This window comes from Myodes glareolus, chromosome 26, assembly GCF_982192425.1.
Source record: "Myodes glareolus chromosome 26, mMyoGla1.1, whole genome shotgun sequence".
Lineage (NCBI taxonomy): Eukaryota > Metazoa > Chordata > Mammalia > Rodentia > Cricetidae > Myodes > Myodes glareolus.
In genome coordinates, this window is record NC_142051.1 from 40,822,817 (window position 1) to 40,844,604 (window position 21,788).

General features: G+C 45.3%; 1 protein-coding gene across 2 annotated transcripts in view; it reads left to right on the top strand.

Annotated features, from left to right (window-relative positions):
- Window positions 1-12,032: 12,032 nt before the first annotated feature.
- Window positions 12,033-21,788, top strand: part of Dram1 (DNA damage regulated autophagy modulator 1) — a 35,036-nt gene continuing 25,280 nt past the window's right edge. For both annotated transcript variants that reach the window (XR_007228522.3, XM_048418386.3), the window contains exon 1: window positions 12,033-12,309. Coding sequence is in view for 1 of the 2 variants with exons in the window: in XM_048418386.3 (XP_048274343.1) it covers window positions 12,179-12,309 (131 nt within the window). In the remaining variant the exon portion in view is untranslated. The remainder of the gene's footprint in view (window positions 12,310-21,788) is intronic.

A 21,788-nucleotide genomic window follows, 5' to 3' on the forward strand; every position in this document is an offset into this window, starting at 1 on the left:
TACAAACAATCATTTTGGGAATTGGATGTAGTTTTCTCCAAACTCCGTCCTGCTGTTTGTTGGGTGAAGTATTTTAGGGTCCAGAGAGACCTTTGGGGGGAGTCTTACTCCATCAAACCACATTAGCCTGGAAGGAATCCACAGGTTCTCATCTTCTATGGAAGAAAAGCAGAACCTCATTTCCAAAGCAACATATCCTAAGACTCAAATTTTGAAGTCAAGATATCTTTAAAATATACATGTTATTTTAGCTTAGCAGCCCCTAGAATCAATTGTCTCTCTGCAGTCAAAAAAATTCACAGAAGACACAATAATATGGTTAATCCAGACTCTCTGTGTACATTCCATCTTTACTTGCCTTTTTACTCTATTACCTTTTAATACTTATTTAATTATCTTTACTCCTTTATTCTGTGACTTTCTGTATTCTTTCTTCTCTCTCTCTCTCTTAAGCCCATGTACATTTATCCAAAACTTTGACCCACTTAGAGGTCTTTTCTTTTTCTCTGAATCTGTCTTTATTGCATATCTGTAATTATTTTCTGCCCAGGGGTGCCTTTATTTTTATTTTTTTAAATGCTAGGTGGGTGTGGCTAGGACCAACGCTGAAGCTCTGCCTGTTGGCTCTGCCCTAACTAACACGGTAGAGGTATGTTTACCTCCTCTGCTAGCCATGCTCACCACCCCGGCTCTAGAGACACAGTGGATCTTGGTTGTCATTAAGCAACTAGTAAGACTCTGCCCACAAGCCCATTTTAAGTGCAGACCTGATGAAAGAGTCAAAGTTTGTACTGCCACAAACCGGGAAGCCACAGACAGGATTTCTCTGTAGCTTTGGAGCCTGTCCTGGAACTAGCTCTTGTAGACCTGGTTGACCTTGAACTCACAGAGACCCTCTGCCTTTTGAGTGCTGGGATTAAAGGTGTGCGCCCGACATTTCTTAAAGAAGTTGTGCCACTGCATGTAGCCAGCAAACAGCCTATCTAAAAGAAAATGTGGCTACCAAGAAGCTCCAATTGACTCCCATTTTATGGGTCTAGAAGCCCCCCCACACACTTTTAAGGCTTTTTTTAGGTCTCATGTGGATCCATGCCAGACAATGGGTATCATTTGTAAATGCTTCCTTGTCCCGCGCTCGGCCTCGCCTGCAAGAACCACGCAGGACACAGGATCCTACTGCAGAAATAGCTTTAATGCCCCTTGGGAGAGCGAGCCTCAGCCAACATGGCGGAGACCCAGATATGATGGAACCCATCCCTTATATAGGAAACAGACCCTGCTTCGGACGTGTCACTCTTGGATTGGTCCGCTGCTCCCAGTCCCAGGTGATACCTTGGGAGTAGTGGAAAGTTACTAACACGTGTGAGCTTTCTAGCTCACCTGGCGGTGCAGCGCCATCTATGGTGGAGAGTGTGGTTGCAGCCTTCTACACTTCCTAGCCGCCCAAACCTGAATAATCACACAAAACTATGTCAATTACAACACTGTTTGACCTATTAGCTCAGGTTTCTTATTAACTCTTACATCTTAAATTAGCCCATTTCTATTAATCTACGTATCACCACAAGGCTGTGACCTACTGGTAAGGTTCCAGCGTGTCCTTCTCCTTTGGCAGCTACATGGCATCTCTTTGAGTCTGTCTACTTTTTCTCTATGTCTCTGTTCAGATTTCCCACCTGGCTTTACTCTGCTAAGCCATTGGCTGAAATAGCTTTATTCACTAGTAAATAAAAGCAGCACATATGCAGAAGGACATCTCATATCAGTGGTTGGCATTTACAATGCTCTAGGTTCAATCTCCAGAACAAAGGTGTGTGCATGTGTGTGTTTTTGCATGTGTGCACATGTGTTTGTGTGTGCGCGTGTGTGTGCAAGTGTATGTGTTCATGCATGCATGTATGTGTATGCATGTGCATGTGTGTGCATGCATGTGCATATGTGTGTGTGTGTGTCATTTTTACAGAAAGAACTTTACATTGAGTTCAAGGCAAACAAACTACTGCCATTCTTTTTAGAAGAAACATTTATTGGGGATAATTTTAAATTTATAGAAAAATTAAGATTGATGATAGAAACACACCTTTTCCCATTTTTTTCTCCTAATGTTGGTATCTTATATTACCATTGCACATTCATCAAAATAAAAAAATTAACACCTATGCATTGGTGTTCATTGAGGACAGACTTTATGCAAGTCTCACGGATCTTCCTTTTTCTCTAATGTTCCATCTGTGATCCAGAATTCTGGCTGCATTATTATTACTTTAGTCTTCAGCCTGCGTCTGTTCTTAAGTCTCTTCTCAGTTTTCATGATCTTCCCAATTATTATTATTGTTGTTGTTGCTGTTATTTTTATTATTATTCTGAGATAGAGATTCATTGTTACATGAGGGCCGGCTTGTTGGGGTATCTGTCCCGCCCAGTACCCCACAGCAGACAGGCCCCAAAGAAAATCACACACAGGACTCCATAAGGTTATAAACTGATTGGCCCATTAGGTCAGGCTTCTTGTTAACTTTTATAACTTATGTTACCCCATTATCTTTATCTACATTAGCCACATTGGCTCCGTACCTTTCTCAGCTGGGCAAGTTACATGCTGCCTCTTCGGTGGTCTGCGCAGGAGTGCCAAGGGAGCTCTGCTTCCAGAATACTCCCAGTCTCTTTGCTCCACCCCTACTTCCTGTCTGGCTTTCCCGCCTATACTGCCTGCCCGGCCAATCAGCGTTTTATTAAAATGATTGACAGAATACAGACAATTCTCCCGTATCATTTCCCCCCCTTTTTTTTAAACAAAGGAAAATACCCATAGTCCATTTGTTGGGAATGTGGGCGTAGTATTTCAGGCTACTTCCTGCTGGTTAGGGGCGCTGATAATCTTATGGGGACCTAAAGAAAACTTAGAGTTATAATCAAGTCATGACTGGAGTATCCTGTGAGTCTTGATCATCTCAGGCAGCAGTCTTGAACCTGTTCTGGATGAAGAACTCAGACATCTGGGCCATCTGTTCCTACCGGAGATTTCTCAGGTGGCCTCCCTTGATCAAAGCTGATTTTTCTTAACTCAGAATGAATCCATAGCCTCTCATTTTCTGTGGAAACAAAAGCAAAATCTCTTCTCCAAAGTAACATACCTTTTGACTTCAGTTTTGAAGTCAAGGTATTTTCAAAATGCCTATCTTGGGTTAGTTCAGCAGCATTTATAAACAAAAGTCTTTTAGCAGCTGTTGCTCCTTCCTCAGCATTCAAACAATTCAAAGAGAGAATAATAGCATACAGTATCAAGATTCTCTGTGTATTTTCCATCTTTATGCAGCTTTATTTCAACCTCTATTTCTTTTATTTTTACTTTTACTTTTTGAGACAGGTTCTCTGTATATCTTTGTCCTGGAATAACTCTGTAGACCAGGCTGTCCTTGAACTCACAGAGATCCTTCTGTCTCTGCCTCCCCAGTACTGGGCTCAAAGGTGTTTGCTACCACACCTTGAACTCACAGAGATCCATGCCTCTCTGCTTCCCCAGTGCTAGGATTAAAGGTGTGTGCTACCACACCTTGAACTCAGAGATCTGTCTGTCTCTGCCTCCCAGGCATTGGGATTAAAGGTGTCTGCTACCACACCTTGAAGTCACAGAGGTCAACTACCTCTGTCCCTTAAAGTCTCAGAGGTCAACGTACCTCTGCCTCCCAGGCATTGGGATTAAAGGTGTGTTCTACCACACCCAACTACTCTCTTTCTTTTTACTTTAAGAACTTTAACTTTTATCCTGCATATATTTTTAACATACTCTAAACCATTTAGAGGTTTTCATCCTCTTTGAATCTCTTCTTACTGTATAGCTCTCCTTTTCTGACCACATGAGTCTAAAACCGTGGCTTTGACGGCTAGATCCAGTCCATTCCTTAGCTTTCCAGCCTCATGGCGGAGATACCAGCCAGAGCTGTGTTCACTGCCACAACTCTATGGCATTTCAAGGTCCTTGCTAGCAAGCAAGCAGCAGCATTCTGTTCACAGACCACACTCAGTCAGACTGCCTGCCTGAAAGAGTAAGAGTTTGCCCTGGCAGGACGGCCCAGAAAGCCAGCACTTTAAAACAGCACAGCTTTTTTCCTGTTACAGCTGAAAACCTGAAAAGCAAGCGTTCAGCTTTTCATCAACACTGGTTAAGTGTTTCGTGGCAGGACCTCTTAAAAGAGCTGCAGGGTTTTGCAGCTAAAGCTGAGTCAGGAAGCCTCTCTTAGATGAGAGTGCTTGCTTGCCTCTAGCAAGCAGAGCAGACCTGAGAAATCGCTGCTACCAACAAAACATGCTTTACTCTATTCTTTCCCAAGCTTTCTCAGGCTTTCTGTGGATTCAGTAATCCACGTGGGCGCCATAATTCATTATGTGGCCCAGGCATGTCTTGAACAACAATCCTCCTGCCTCAGCCTCCTGAGTGATGCAATTACTGGTCTGTCTACAGGCCCAGGACAATCTCTTGAAGACACCAGTTAGAAATGTGTATGGGAGAAACACAAGGACTGGAGTCTGAATTTGAAAAATGTCATGATTTGGTAGAAGCAACACACAAGGCTTTTCAAACCAGTTTTGGCACATACAAATCCAGATTTTCAAAAGAAATAAATTTGGGGGTAATCAACAAATGGACTTACTATAGCATTTGTAAGACATCTAGAAAAGTGAATTTATGCCCCGTTCTTTGGAAGTGTGGCCAGCTGTTGAATTAAATATTTTGGGTTTGGTACATTAGAAAGAGAATGCTTAAATCAATTAAGGTTCTGATACAAGAAGAGAATAATTAAATCAATTGAAATAAGTATTAATTGGATTACTTGTAAAAATTAAAAAAAATCCCCAAGTAAAAGTGGTTTAGGCAAGAGAGAAGTTTCTTGTTTCCATTAGAAACCTAGAACAAGACAATCCAGGCTGCCCAGTAGTGCTCTGAGGCCAGAGAGGGACACATTTTCCTTCTTTGATGCGGCTGAGGGCTTCGAGACAGACAAGCACAGAAGGGGGTTTGGTTTTGCCTCGTGTCCCCTTCATTGTAACAATGCACTTGTAATCCTAATTCCTTTCCCTTCATCGGGCTACAAGTACTGTACTCCCAGCCCCAGACAACAGCTTTCTCAGCCCTAGTGACAATCTAGACAGTTTCTTGTTGGTGTGTTCCCAGTGGATCCAGATGTGAAGGACAGATGGGGTGGACAGGCTGGAACCGATTCCGGTTACATAGAAATGAGGAAATGCTACGTCCTCTAGTAAACTTTGAGGGAGAGCTTCCCACTTACAGTCTAATGACTGTGCACAGTCGGGTATAAGTTTGGTTAAAAATAGCTGGGGAGGGACAGGCTCAGCAAGAAAATAAATAAATAAATATTATATAAACTATCATTCAGAATAGAAAAGCACCCAAACTATGCTGCCTGGTATCCACCTCCTTCTTGTCTTGAGTCCCATAAAAGGACCCCCCCCCAAAGTGTCATGGGGACCTTGAGTACCTCTGCTCATGTGGGCCACCGACAGTTCATGCCTCTTTGTTTGTTTGTGTGTTCTTGGGGAGCTTTTGTTGTTGTTTTGTTTTGTTTTGTTTTTAGATGGTGTTTCTCTGTGTAGCCTTGGCTGGCCTGGAACTTGCTCTGTGGACCAGGCTGACCTCGAACTCAAGAGATCCACTTGCTTCTGCCTCCTGAGTGCTGGGATCAAAGGTATGTACAACCATGCCCAGTCAGTGCATTTCTTTTAATCTGTACTATTGTTTACTTCCAAATACAACTATCTTGGTTCTTATGCAAATCTGTGTGAGCCTTTCTTTTATTCTATTTTTGCCTGAGACCAAGAACTTGGAAATACCCACCTCAACCCCAACCACCAGTGAAAGTTTTTTTTCTCTAAAATCTATAACTTTATATTCCAACATATCCACTGGATTTCGGTCATCTCATCAAATTATAAGACAGCTTTCCTGAAATAGCGTTTTTATAGATATTGTGAAATACTACTTATTCATGCATAGGTCAAAATCAAGTCCAAGAGAACGCAGAGCATTTGAAGATGGGCAGAATAAGTAAGGATTCTGTTAGTGAGAAAGGAAATTAGAAACTGGAATGGGTAACTAGTAAATTAGAATAACAAAATAATCACTGACTTTAAAAGGGGTGTATAGGTCAGAACTTAAAAATCAAAAGTTTACAGCGCCAATGGGAACAGAGCCCAATACTTGACTGACACACCCACATCAATGGAGGCGAAGAAAACGATGCCACCCTCTCAAGTGAGTTAGGGTGCTTACAGAGAGTCACAGAGATGTTTGTTCGCCTTCTTAGCAGGGCACTACTTGTGGGGAAATAACTGAAATATACAGAGTTGAGGTGCGTTGTGTTGTTTTAAATACAGAAGTAAGAGTTGGGCGTGGTATAAAGCTAGGACTGGGAAGATCTGTGGTAGAGCAAACTTTGGGAAGGGAAAGCAGCAGCTGTGTTCTCAGGACTGTGTGACACCATACGCTGTCCACACACACACACACACACACACACACACACACACACACACACGGTTAGGTACAATTATATACCTATGTAGGAATCCAGCTTGCCACGACTCCTGCCATGGCGTCCGAAGGGCTATCTAGTCTGCCAGGTGGCCCTGGTTTGCATTCTGTTTTGTTTGGTTTCCCTTGTAATAAAATTCCGACCAAAGCCAACGTGGGGAGTGCTTAATCCAGGAGGGGGAGTCATGGCGGAAACTCAAGGCAGGACTTGAAACAGAGACCTTGAAGGAGCACTGCGTACAGGCTCTCTCTACATGACTTGCTCAAATTTCTTTTAATACCACCCAGAACCCTGTGGGGCTAGCATGATCCCCTGTGGGCTGGACCCTGCTGTGTCCACCATTCATCAAGAAAATACCCCACTGACTAGCCTACCAGCCTAGAGGGGACGTTTTCTCAACCGAACCTCTCTCTTCTCAGATGACAAATGACTGACCAGCATATTCCAAATTCTACAAGGCGAGCAAAGTCTTCACCAAAGCCAGTTAAGCCTTCTGAGGCAGACCTGGGTCCCTTAACTAATGTTTGACATGAGAACAGATTCTGAGAAAGCCTAGGGTAGGGGCCAATGAGATGACTTGGTGGCTAAAGGGGTTTGCTGCCAAGCCTGATGACCTAGTATGATTCGCCAGAACCCAAATACCCACATGGTAGGAGAGACCCTACTCTTTTTTTAAATTTTTTTTACTGATATTTATTGAGCTCTACATTTTTCTCTGCTCCCCTCCCTGCCTCTCTCCTCCCTCTTTAATCCTCCCTCAAGGTCCCCATGCTCCCAGTTTACTCAGGAGATCTTGTCTTTTTCTACTTTCTACTTCCCATGTAGATTAGATCTGTGTAAGTCTCTCTTAGTATCCACATTGTTGTCTAAATTCTCTGGGATTGTGGATTGTAGGCTGGTTTTCTTTGCTTTATGTTTAAAAACAACCTATGGGTGAGTACATGTGATAATTGCCTTTCTGGTCTGGGTTACCTGCAAAATTCAAACTGTCATTATTTTTTTCTGCTGTGTAGTACTCCATTGTATAAATGTACCACATTTTCCTTATCCATTCTTTGGTCGAGGGGCATTTAGGTTGTTTCCAGGTTCTGGCTGTGATAAACAAAGCTGCTGTGAACATAGTTGAGCACATGTCCTTGTGGCACGATTGAGCATCCTTTGGATATATATCCAAAAGTGGTATTACTGGAGACACTACTCTTATAAATTGCTCTCTGACCTTCACACGTGCACCATGGCATGAGCACATGCTCTCATGCACACGTATGCAATGCAATATAAAGAAGTGGATGTAAAGAGAGGAGGGAGAGAGAAAGAGAAAATCCAGTTGTCTTACTACTGGCTGTGGGCCTTTGAGTAACAGTTTATCAACCCTTCCCTCTCACACTATGGCGACTGGTCCTTCTTTCTCCCTGCAACCCAAGACATGCTTTTGTTGGCAAGCCTTAAAAAATTACATTTGACGTCGACTTGGATTTGCTTGCCTTTCTCTCCTGCCTCTCGGTAACATCAACCTTTGGTGGCCACTTCTCATACACTGGTCATATGCTTTGCTTTCCTTAGTGCTATGACTTAGTACCTAAGACAAAGCTACTTAGCAGAGGAAGGGCATGTGTGTTGGCTCACAGTTCAAAGGCTCTCAGTCCACCACAGTGGGCAAATCATGGCAGTAGACCTGTTTGATCTGTAGCCCTGAGGATGGGTGAGGGTGTTCAGTTTTTCCTCTGTTCCTTTTTATTTGTTCTGGGCCCAATGGGATGGTGCCACTTATATTTAGGGTCAGTTTTTCCATTCTCAGTTAAACCATTATGGAAATATCTTCATAGATACATCCATGATGTCTTATGTCAGTGCCCTAGGTATTTCCTAATAGTATTAAGTTGGCAGTTAAAATGGATCATTATGCTAGCTTTCTGCAAAGCAATCTTATTTAAGAGATATAGATGCAAATATATCCATTGTAACTAACAAAAGGGGTGACCCTTTAGTCTGCATTTGTCCTTGAATGCACACTTTCACCTTGTGATAAACTTTATGTGAATTCTTTAAAACAACAGCACCAGCAAACACACCATTGCCACTATAGTCAGACAACTTATTATATTCAATATTTTAAATGGCTAGCAAGCCAGTTGTTGTGGAGGGCTGCAACCACATTCTCCATTACTTTAAGGGGCAGAGGTAGTTGACCTCTGTGACTTCAGGGTGTGGCAGTACACACCTTTAATCCCAATGCCTGGGAGGCAGAGACAGATCTCTGTGAGTTCAAGGTGTTGTAGCACACGCCTTTAATCCCAGCATTGGGGAGTCAGAGACAGTGGGACCATAATGCGCATGTGCTTGGTAACTTTCCACTGCTGTGTCCCTGCCTACTCCCGAGGCATCATCTGGGTTGATGGGCAGCGGACCAATCCAAGAGTGACACGTCCGAAGCGAGGACTGTTTCCTATATAAGGGATGGGTTCCCCTCATTCTGGGTCTCCGCTTTGGAAGCTTATGCTCTCTCTCTCAAGATGCATTAAAACTTTTCTGCAGAAGGATCCTAAGTGTGCCGCGTAGTTCTTGCTGCTGAGACGGTAGTGCGGGACAAGTTGTGGTACATACCTGAAATCTCAGCATTCAGGATTTCAAGATGAGTTTGAGGCTAGCCTAGGTTACACAGAGAGATCTTGACTCCAAAACAATCCAAGAGAGAGAGAGAGAAAGAGAAAGCAAGAGAGAAACCCTTAAATGACAAAAATAGTAATTGTTAAATTGAATTTTGTAGCAAATCATACGATTGGAAGACCCCCAAAGTGGGGAGACTCTTACTCAAGTCTTGGGATAACACGACCCCCCAAGAACTCATGAGAGACTGTCCTTGCTGTAATCACATGAGATTTATTGACAGGAACCAACACACTGGGGCCAAGACTCATATCCCACGCGGGGTAGAGGAGTTCCACCCCAAGTAGCTGGGAGAACGGGTATTTAGGGGGAAAAAACACAACCCAAAGGGGGTAGGGAGGGCATCATTGGAAAATTACAAAAATACCAGTGATAATCACAAGGGAGGTAACTCCCCGTTTCTCAAGATTATTTTCAAGATTATAATCTAACTTTATGGTCAGCTAGTTCCTGGAACATAGTCACTGAACCGGCTAACCTAGATTTTTAGCTCTTCTCTTCCTGTTAGATTTTTGGCTCTGTTCTTCCTGCTAGAGGGGTCTGGATTTATCTGGGTTTTTCACAATCAACAAAACATAAATAACCAGGTGAAACTTCTTTGGGGGCCATTAGTCCTCTGACTAAGGGAGAGCTACGTGTTGATCTAAATCTAAAGGTAGAAAAAAGAAGTGGGGGATGGGGAGGGGGGAAGACTGAATGAGAGCTGTTTTCCAAAGCCCAGGAAACCAGTGAATTGATGTGGGACACCCCCCTCTGTCTGCTGTGAGTATGTCCTATCACCATTGGTTAATAAAAAAAAAACTGATTTGGCCCAAAGCCAGCAACATAGAGCCAGGTGGGAAATCTAAGCAACGATAAAGGGAAAAAGAAGGTGGAGTCAGGGAGATGCCAGCAGCTGCTGAAGAAGCAAGATATGAGGTAACAAGCCATGAGTCTTGTGGTAAAATATAAAATAATGGATATGGGTTAATTTAAGTTGAAAGAGCTAGTTAATAATAAGCCTGAGCTAATAGGCTAAACAGTTTGAAACTGATATTAAGCCTCTGAGTGATTATTTGGGAACTGGTTGGCAGGAGAGAAGCCATGAATGACAGTTGGGGGGAGGGGAAGGTGTGTGGAAAACAGTTTGAGGCCGTGGATTCTTTCCTACAATTATGTGGTTCCATGGGATGGAACTCCGGCTATCAGGCTTGGCTGTAAGCACCTTTATCCATTGAGCTGTCTCCCAGGTCCAGGTGACCAAGGGATTGCTGTTCTAGAAGGTACAAGGAGTTTCAGGCCGAAGATTCTTAAATGGCTCACAATTGGACGATACCAGAGAGGCGGGGTCTCTGTTGCCCAGGTGTGCCTAGAACTCACTGTGTAGCTCAGATTGGCTTTGAACTCTTGGCTGTCCTGTCTTACCCTTGCAAGTGTTGGGATTACAGCTGTGAGCTCCACATCTGGCTAAAACCAAGCCATCCTTTGTCTCACAGGTATTTAAATGTCTTCGTCTTGAAGGCAGAGGCGTTTTCAGCCGGTGCATTTTTTGCTAATTTCTTGGCCTGGCAAGGCAGTCTTGCTTTTGTCTGGCTAACTATTCCCTTTGGGAGTTGGAGCTATGGGACAGTGCTACCAGGTGGTCATGTGTTCTTCCCCAGATGTCTTGAAAACTATTATATTGTCAAAACCACTCTGGTCCTTCATCTGAGCTCTGGGTCCCCAGTTCTGTTTTTTTTTTTTTTTTTAATTTCATGTTTTAAATCCTGTCCTGCATAGCTTTGCTGGCCGGTAGATCATCTTTTAGTTCTGATGGTGTTGGTTAAACCCCATAGGCTGCTCCCTAGCACAGTGTGGCACTCAAGACAAGTTTATCTGGCTGAGATGAACCCATATTAGGACGTCTGTGGCCAAGAGTGGGGCTCAGAATCCCCAAACTGAACTGTAACTCGGCTGCACAGAACAGGTCTGTGCTTCAGGAACGCCTGTCGGGTCGGTTTTGGTGGAGTCTGAGGTGGATCTCAGGTAGATCAAGTCTTCTTGTCTTATTGCGAGGAAATAAATACTCCGAGTAGTTTTGGTGGGAACGGAATTGTGGGCAGCAACCTGGGCAACCCAGGCTGGGCCAGTGCTGGATCCAATCCTCCGTTACTTGATTGAATGAGGGCCTTTGCCATGAGGTCTTTTACAATGCTTAGAGATGAAGCCCCGTCTACACTCTACAACTGAGCTACATCCCCACCCCTTTAGAGACTGTCTCAATAAGCTGCCCACTCAGGCCTTGAACTTGTGATCCTCCTGCCTTAGCCTCCGTAGTAGCCACCGCCAGGGATGACAGACCCATACTACCAAGCCTGGCTACAATATGATTTGGGTTTCCGGGTGCATACCACCCAGCCATGTGTCACAACCATGCCCAGTGACCTGGCCAGCGTCACTGAACCCCTCTGCCTGAACCCCTGCAGCCACGGCGCGCCCTGATGGGGTGGGCATCGGGGGCCAGACCCTGGAAGGAAGCCCAGTGGGTTCCGAGGGAAATCCCAAGCGAAGGAAGGAGGAGCTGGGAATCCAGCCCAGCCTGCCGACTTGCGCAAGAGCGGATCAGCCCCGCGGGGTCCCGAGTCTCCAGCTGCACCCACCCGACGCGGTCCCAAGCAAAAGTGAAAGGAAGCCTAGCGGTCCGGCGTGACCCGGCGTGGGCGGGGAGGTGGCCGCGCGCCCCAGCTCGGCGGGGACCAGACGGCCGCTTTGTGACTTCACTGGTTTCGCAACAAACCTGGACCGCCCGCGCCCCACCCACCCGGTTGCCGGTCCGCCCTCTCGCCTCTGAGCGCTTCCCTCCCTCCGGGGCTGGGCCTGCCCCGGCTGTCCCGGAGCCCCCGTCCCGCCGCACGTTAGCTGTCTGTGTGTCGTGGCCACCGCCTCCAGGCAGCCCGCAGCAAGCCGGCTTCTTGGCCCGACGAGCGCAGCGCCCTCTCACCGCGATGCAGTGCTTCCTCAGGGGAATGGCCTTCGTCCCCTTCCTCCTGGTGGTATGGTCGTCCGCAGCCTTCATCATCTCCTACGTGATCGCGGTGCTCTTCGGGCACGTCAGTCCTTTTCTCCCCTACATCAGGTGAGGAGCAAGTGGGGCGTCAGGGACCAGGGGAGAGAGTCCATAAGACAGCGAGGCTGAGAGGGAGGGAAGCTGTCCAGGCCAGGCATAGCGGTGTCTTCTTGAGGTAGGGGCAAGGTGTGACAATGAAAGGTAGTCTCTGACACCCCCTCCCACCTCCCCGGCCTGTGTAGAGAGACAGGGAGCACGAGCTGGGCTCTGCCTTTCTGAGGAACATTGCACAGAGCAGCCGCATCCCGAGGACCATCAGAAGGTACCTGGGGTATGGGATAAAATCTTGGGAAGAGCCTTCATCTGTGACATCGAAGCAAGGATAGTTCCGAATCAACTCGGTTTATTATAAGTAGGCCCAGGCATATGCCAAGTTGCTCACCTCTTTCTCCTTCACTTTCCAAAAACTCCTGGTCCCTCCCCTCCCTCCTCCACTCTCTGAGCCTGATCAACCTCACTAGGTAGCCCTGGCTGGCTTGAACTCTAGGCTGGCCTTGAACTCACAAGAGAGCCACCAACCTCAGTTTCCCTCAAGTTGGGATTAAAGGCATGAGCCTCACCCCCACCCCCCTTCTCAACAGCTCTTGAAGTGAATGTCTAAGTTTATTTTCCGTGAAAGAAAATGGATGAAGGGACATTGATGAGCCATTGGTATGAAAGCTACCAAACGACAGAAACAGAATTCAACATCCTGGTCAGAAACAGAATTCATGACCTGGTCACCCTCGGTCAACAGCAACACAGAGTTACTGTCAGATCCTGGGGCGTCAAATTTAGGATGGGGCCTGCCTCAGACTCCCGTGGACCTGGAACCTCCAAAGTCAGAGGCCTGAAGTTATCAAAAAAAAAAAAAAAAACAAAAAACAAAAAACAAAAAAACTGTGACATTTGTGTTACTACTCAATGTTTTCTATTTTGTCTCCCTCTTTCCTGAGGGCCACTTTATCCACAGCAGGGACAATAGCTTGGTCCTCTTTCATGGCCATGTATTTAGCGACAGTGGTGGCTTTGCCTTTGGAGGAACTTTAATAACGGGTGCTGTGTCCCTGAAAAAACCTTGGCGTGATACTCATGGCCCATGTCCATCCCAGGTACCGGTCTCCTTCCTCTCATTTCTGAATGAAGATACACACTCCCTTTGATGTGTGTATAAATGAGCTGCCATCCCTTCTGGGAAAATCCTAGCTATGTTTTTCCTAGATCTGAACTTCATTCCTAGCTAACATATGATATGGCTGTCAGAGGCAAGGCTGGAATCATTGCCTCAGTGTAGTTAGGATTGATGTTCCCCTACTGTGAACCTCAAATGGGAGAAGATCAGAGTGGGTAAATCAGCCAGATAAGGTGAGATGCTGAAATCACAGACACTCCGAGGAAGAGGTTAACAAACTAGCAAGCAAAGCCTTAAGGAGTGCCGAGTTAGGGGTCACAGAGTCACAAGACAGACCCCTTATTGCTAGGGACTACAAGCCAAAACAAACCTAAGATTGTCCAAGTGTGCCTGCGGATTTGGGTAACTGTCTTCTTCCTTTATAGCAGTGGGAACACTGAGCCTTTGACATAGGGGTGATGCAGGTAAGAGCTAGACATCATGTAGCATGTGGGCACTGGAAATAAATCGGAGTGTGGACTGCCTAGCATGCACAAGACTCTGGCCTTAGTCCCCAGTACTAAGAAAAGCAAGAAGAAGAAAAATAAAGTTAAAAAAAAAAACAACAAAAACCTCCACAGGCCAATCTCTGAGGCCAGCCTGGTGTGTACATAGTGAGTTCCAGGACAGCCAGGGCTACAAAGAGAGACCTTTTCTAAACAAACAAAAACCTCTCTGCCTCTGTATTTACCAGTTATCTCGGCAGATCTTCCTCTCTCCTCTCTCCTCCCCTTCCCTCTCCCCTCCTCCCCTCCCCTCCCCTCCCCTCCCCTCCCCTCCCCTCTCCTCTCCTCTCCTCTCCTCTCCATATCTCTGTATCTCCTCTAATCACACTGCCTTTCCTTTCTATGTCTGTCTTGATTTCTGTTTTCTTTTTTCTTTTGTTTCATTTTTGTGAGGCAGGGTCTTGCTATATCGCCTAGACTAGCTTCATACTCGCGGCAATCCTCCTGTCTTAGCTTCCCAGTACTGAGATTAGAGGCCTGAGCAACCACTTCCAACCACGTCTCCTCTTCCTTTCCTTCATGACCTGGGCATCCCTCTGTAGCCCATGCTGCTGTCTCCCCCCCTCCTGACCCAGTCACCCAAGTAGCTGGGACAAGAATCGACTGCTCCTGAGTCCGGCTCCTTCCTGGTTTGTTGTTGCTCTAGCCTGAACCTTGCGATGCACGGCCAGTGCATATCTGCAGTTCTTCCCACGCTGTAGATACACGCACGCCTCTGCGTGTCATGGCCACGGCTGTCTAGAGATCTACAGAACTTCTCGACTCTTTCTTCAAACATCATCTTAACAAAACCTGTCCTAATAAAACCTGGAAGAGTAGCTGAAGATTTAAAATTGCCTCTTACTACCCTTGGACCTCTATAACCGGTCTATGTGTGCACGTGGATGTGTGTGCATGCATGAGGCCCTTGGCGTACAAGTAGCCATCACAGGACGATTTGTTGGAGTCCGTTTTCGGCTGATGCTGTGTGGTTTCCCCGGGATCAAACTCTGGCCATCAGACCTGGCAGCAAGCGGTCTTGCCCACTGGCCCACCTTGGAGGCCATGTGGTTGTAACACACCCATTTCAATTGTGTGGTTCACTTGCTATCGCTGGCCCGTGGGTCTCCCAGGGCAACCACAGCTATAGTCCAACTGCCTGAAGGCACCAGGGGACAACCACAAGCATTATTCCCATCTTTTATTCACCCCAGTACTCATTGCCTTCTAACAAATCAGGAATGTAAGATCCAGGAGAGTTCTGAAAGTGGGAGGAGCCCCGTGTAGGCCTCACATCTTCAAGGCCCTGGACTTGATTTCCAGCTCCACGTAAATACATGCATGAATAGAAAAATGCCCCCCTCCCCAGCCTGTTTACTCCAGGTCATGGCAGATCCCTATAAGACAAGACCGGCCAATTGGGTGTTTGGTTGGCGATGCACCCTTTCTCCCTGCGCCGTTTGGCCATTGTGTAGTCTGGTATTTTTAGTGCACTTATGAAATGAGAGGGAAACCACTTGCCAGGACGGTTTTAAAGTCAGCTTCCTTCTTATCAGATAACTTCTCTTTGTGACCCTGTTGACGACCTTTTTTTGGTTTTGTTTGTCTTTTGAAATGAAGTCTTAAGTAGTCCGGGCTGGCCTCAAACTTGATCTGAAACCAAGGATTACCTTGAACTATGTATTGACCTTCCTGCCTCCACCTCTCAAGTGCTTGGATAGTGGGTGTGGATCACCAGGCCCAGTGAGCAGCACCATTATTCTTTACCACGTGGCATAAGTGTTCAGATGGCTCTGAGACATGGAAAGAAACTGAAATTCATACATAAGTAAAATAAATAATAAAAAATGAAGACAATGCCCTCCATTTTCCATTTGCTAGCACTATTGGTGAGGTTTGGGGAGAAAACAGACCCTTCATACATTGTTCCTGGGAATGTAAATTGATTTTAAAATTTAAAATTTATTATTGTTATTGGTGGGTGTTTTGCCTACATGTATGTCTGTGCGCCATGTGCATGCCTGATGCCCCAGGAGGCTAGAGAAAGTGTTGGATCCCCTGGGACTGGAGTGACAGACCCGGTCTCCGAGTGGGTGTTGAGAATCAAACCTGGGTCTTTGGGAAGAGCAGGCAGTGTTCTTAACCATTGAGTCTTCTTTCCAGCCCTTGATGTTCAATTTTATGGAGGGACTTTAGTGAAGATTTTTGCAGAAAGGATGAATACATCCTGTGATGTAGCAGCTGCCCTTTTTTCAGGAAAAGTATCCTGCAGGTTTGCTTGTCTGTGTGAAAGAAATGCCTATCGGTCAGGTTGCTCGGTGTTTCTAGTTACTCATTTAGTTATTTTCTGTGTGTGACAAGGTCTCGCCCACTGAGTTACAACGTCATTTTCAGTAAGCTTGGAAACTATTAAAATAGCCATAACAAAGGGCTTGCTAGGTAAATCGATTCACCAAAGAATAAAGGGCTTCGAGCTAGAGCCCCTGCGGGGTATCTTATCTTTGAATCACTGCATTCTGATGGGTAAATGTCCAAGATACATTCTTACCTGGAGAAAAAGCAAAACTTGCTATCTGCAGTTAGAAACAAGAGAGGAGAAAGCCAAACGCACTTGTATCAGCTTGCACGAAGATTACTAGGAAACTGGGTTTGTTAGTGCACACCTTAATCTCAGCACCCAGCAGGGGCAGGATTTGAGGACGTTGCCACAGTCTCAAGGACAGCCTGAGATAAAGAAGGCTTTTAGTGTCGACCGAAGAACTAGGGGCTAAACTCAACGATGGAAGCACAGGCTTAGCTAGGTGTGGTGGTGCACGTGTTTAATCCTCAGCACTCAGGAGGCAGAAGCAGTCAGATCTCCTTGAGCTCAAGACCAGCCTGGTCTACGCAGCAAGCTGCAGGATGGACAGAATAACAGACTAAGACTCTGTCTCCAAAAAAAAAAAAAATCCCACAAACAACAACAAAAAATAACCAAACCAAGATAAAACCAAAAACACATGCTCAGCATGGACCAGGTCCTGGATCATCACCAGTTCCTCAGACTAATAAAAGTGTTTGTGGCAGAGGGCTGCTGAGTTCACCAGGACATTGTAAGAATCTTCCTGGTATATTTTTATATGTTTTCAACATTTTAAACCAATAATTAGGCTCTCTATCCCATGGTTAAATTAGAAACACAGAATCAGACCCACTGCACGCATAAAGTTGGAGTATATAAAACTACTTTTGTGTGCATTATAAACTAGCTTATGCAAGGCTATCAAAACCAGGAACAAACGAAAACTTATCTCCTAGGATTAGGCCACGCCCACACTCCCAAGCCCAAGCAACCAGGCCTAATTTGGAGTTTCTCTTTCCTCTTCTATGCACTCTAGTGGCCTTGGCCTGGCCTCTTGTAAGCCGGCCCACCTTAGTTTCTGTGGGAGTGTGGTTTGGTGAGACAGCATACGTGGTCTTTGAGCATCTATGCTTGCAGTCCTTCACGACCATAATTTCTGCTCAATGAACAGTTGCAGAAACCCCAGCTAGCTATAGAATTAAGGCATTGTAAAGAGAGAACCAGAGTTACATAGTAAATGAGAAGAAAACTCTGGTTAGGACTTTAATTTCAAAAGGAAAATCACAGTTGGCTATGGTGGTATATTAGGGAGGCAGAGGCAGGTGGATCTCTGTGACTCTGAGGCTGGTCAGGACTACAGAGGAAGAGACTGTCTTTAAAAAAAACCATCAAACTGGGGTGGCTCACGCTTATAACCTCAGCACTTGAGAGGCAAAGGGAGGTGAGTTCAAGGCCAGCCTGGGCTACCTAGTGAGACGCAGCTGAGCTGGGGCTACAGAATGAGACCGTGTCTCCAAACAAAAGATCCAAGATGAAGCAGTGTTTTGAAAGAAAAAGGGCCAGAAAGGGAGTGGTACTCTTAGGGGTGTGGCCTTGTTGGAGGAAATGCGTAACTGTGGGGCGGGGCCAACATTGAGGTCTCTTTCAGTCAAACTGCATCCGGATGACTTTCAGTCGACTTCCTGTGGCCTGCAAGAGTCGGTACTCGGCTCCAGCAGCAGGTCTGCTTGCCCGTCGCCACGTGCCTTGCCACGGTAATGACAGACTGAACCACTGAAACTGTAGATGAGCCACCCCAATGATATGAGATGAGATGCCGTGATCATGGTGTCTCGCCACAACAGTAGGAAACCTACCTAAGACAGTATTGCTACCAAAAAAAAAAGGAAAACTTTCTTTAAAAATTTGCCCACCGCCACATGAGTGGGAAGCCAGGCCAAACATCTAAAGTTAATGGACACAATTAGGAGCTCTACCGTGATGGCCCGCGTTGCCTTTCCATAAGCGTGTTCCTATTGCCGTGGGAGCATAGCGTCTGGTAACTTTGTTTGTTTGTTTTGTTTTGTTTTGTTTTGGAAGTAGCTCTTGTAGACCAGGCTGGTCTCGTGCTGGGATTAAAGGCGTGCGCCACCACTGCCCGGTTTATTTTTGGTTTTTTGAGACAGGGTTTCTCTGTAGCTTTGGAGCCTGTCCTGGAACTAGCTCTCTTGTAGACCAGTCTGGCCTCAGACTCACAGAGATCCGCCTGCCTCTGCCTCCCGAGTGCTGGGATTAAAGGCGTGCACCACCACTGCTTGGCTACAAATTGAGATTGAGAGTTTAGGTTTGGAAGTTAACAGTGACCCAGTCCTGGACTAAGCGAATTTTTTTTTTCCTTTTTTGGAGGGAAACAGACTTCTTAAGTCCCCCAGGCTGACCTCAAACCCCGAGTACTGGGATTAAAGACATGTACTACCATTAACCCAACTCAGAGACAGAATTCTTGCTAAGTCCCCCTAGTTGGCCTCAGACTCCTTCCAGGGCCTGCTGCTTTAGGCTCCTAAATGCTGGAATTTACAGACACATGCTGTCGTACTTAGCCACTCCAATGCCTTTAATTCTATATTTATTTATTGTATGTGGCATGTATACAAGTGAATGAATGATGGGTAACCTTCATCTTGGGATTCACATTCACCCCATTTGATCATTCTGCATCAAATGAGGGTACATTCCACCAGAGGCCTCATCCCACCAAGACGGGGGTCTCTCTCTCTCTCTCTCTCTCTCTCTCTCTCTCTCTCCCCCTCTCTCGCTGAACCTGGCATTAGACTAATAATCCTCTGTCTGAAGACACAAATAATGTTACATCCGCTCAACGTCTCCAGCCCCGGGTTAAACTATCACCTTGGGAGTGGGAATCACATGCATTGAGAGATAAAGAACATTGTTTGTCCATGCTTGGGGGCGTCACACACCATCAAGCATTTCATTATATTGTTTTAACTTTAAGTGATTATTCACTGCCTGAGCATAAATTTAGTTTGGAGTATGTTCCTCAGATCCCTTGGAATTTTCCAAACTTGGCTTAATTTATATAAATGTAAACACAGGAAATGTGGTCACAGTTGGCTTGCCAGGTACAGCTTGCTTTGAAATTACTGCCTTTATGATGGCTTCAACAACTTCTAAGCCACAGGCAGAAGAAAAGTTATTCCCGATTGTTGCTGTAAATTCCTCCTTAACGAGGAGGCCAGGGAGGTGGGGCATGGGACTGGGGCAGGGCCAAGCATGCTGGGAAGCCATGTGACATACTGGGAGCAGGATGGATTAAGTTCAGCTAGATTGGAAAACGACCGGTTTGACCCCTCGCTTTCTCCAGTTTCTTGAATCAAACACCCAGGTATACCTCTATCAATGAAATACATCCCTTAGTGTCTGTGAAGGGCTGGTTCCTGGACACCCCGGGAATACAAAATTCCTGAGGATGCTGAAGTCGATGGATGCTCAAATGCCTTATGTAGAACAGCGTCGGGTTGCGTATAAACCTGCACAGCCTCCTGCCAACGTCGCCATCCCTGGATTACTTAGGACATCTAATACAAAGTAAATACTATGAAAGTAGCTGCTGCCCAGTATTGTTTAGGGGATAATGACAAGGGCATATATATGGCACACGTGCAATTTGAAATATGTTTGGGATTTTTTTCTTGGTTGAATCCATGGGTTCAATAGATATAGATAAAGATACAGATATGAATGCCCAACTGCTCGACCTCTGAGCTTGTGTAATGGCATCATTTAGTTTGCGCTTACAAAGAAAATTAAAAAAAAGGCTCACCCACAAAGCCTCTTGGCTGTCCCTTGTTGTTAATACATTTATTGCATTTCCACATCTGATGGAAGGGATTGCTCAATGTTTACTTATCATGTGATATGTAATATCAGAGACTTGACAGATTTATGAAGAGTTCTCTTTCCTTTTCTCTTCCCCTCCCCTCTCCTTCCCTCCCCTACCTTCCCCTCCCCTCCTCTCCTCTTCTCTTTTCTTTTTAAACAGGGCATCACTATGTAGCCCTGGTTGGCCTGGTACTCAATATATGAACTAGGCTGGCCTTGAACTCACAGAACTCTGCTTGCCTCTGCCTCCTGAGTTCTGGGATTAAAATCTTGTACTACTACACCCAGCATAAAGACATTTTTCATTGCTAATAAGAACTCATTTACTTTTACCAATGATAATGTATAATGTTATTATTTATTACTTACTATTATTATTTATTAAATTTTAAGTTAGCACAAAAAATGACAAGTTGAGTTATGGAATATGTATACTACTGTGCTTGTTTTTGTTTATCTTTTCTTTTCAGAGATAAGGTTTCTCTTTGTAGTTTTGGAGTCTGTCCTGGAACTCACTCTGTAAAACAGGCTGACCTCAGACTCACAGAGATCCTCCTGCCTCTGCCTCCGGAGTGCTGGGCTTAAAGGTGTGCGTCACCTCCCAGCTGTTTATCTCTTTCTTACAAGACCTCTCCATCCCTCATTCCTCTGTCTTCATCTTGCATGTCCCTTACCCCTTCCACATAGAATATCATCTTCTGTTGTCTTCTCCTCCCCTCCCCCGCCCGCTTCCCAATAATACTCTTCCATAAAGTTTGTAGATATGGCCAGATTTTATTTGCTGCTTAGAAGCTTTTCACGAAATGTTCTTGAGAAAAAAATTGGCTCATACAATTAGGTACTGTTTTATCTATGAGTAGAAAACCCCAAATCTGACTATTCTTATCTGATAGATGTAGGAAACTATGACTCAAATGGTTTGGTTTTTTTCTTGAGACAGAGTTTCACGATGTGAGCCTAGGTTGGCCTTGATCTTGAGGTGATCCTCTTGCCTCATCCTCTCATAGTCTGGGAATAATACAGAGTGAGCAACTGTACCTACTTCTTGTTGATGAATTCTGATGGTTTTTAGTATGTTTTATTGACCACTGAATAAAGTATAATACTATTTTTAAAGAGTCATAGCAAAGTTTTCTTTTTTTAAATAGTTGTGTTGACAGCTGCTTATGGTGGCAAAAAGTAGCCGACTGTGAGCCTCCTGGGTGTGAAATAACACATTGATGATAGTTATTGTGCATCCAGAACTGTGGAGAAAAATTAGACATAGCACGGCGTTGCTTGTCAAAGAGACTTTACAATTCGATTCCGTTATTTGAGGAGCCTAGAGTTCTCACCTACGTAATCCCTTCCTGGTCTACAGCAAAGGCATAGTGGTCCCTTCTCACGTCCATGGTGATCATCCCTATGACGTGCTGGGGCCAGCAGCCATGACTCCTGAGAGCCATCTGTGTAATTCTCTTCCCAACTCCAGGTTCAGGGTCTTGGATTTCGGTAACCTTTGTTTCCCATGTAAGGACTTGGCAGATGCTAGCCAACCAAGCATCTTCTAGGGCTGTCTAGTAAACGTTTGTCAACACGTCGGTGGTCGCTCCCCCCAGTCATTCTGACAGCTTTGTTTGACTGCCAGGGAATC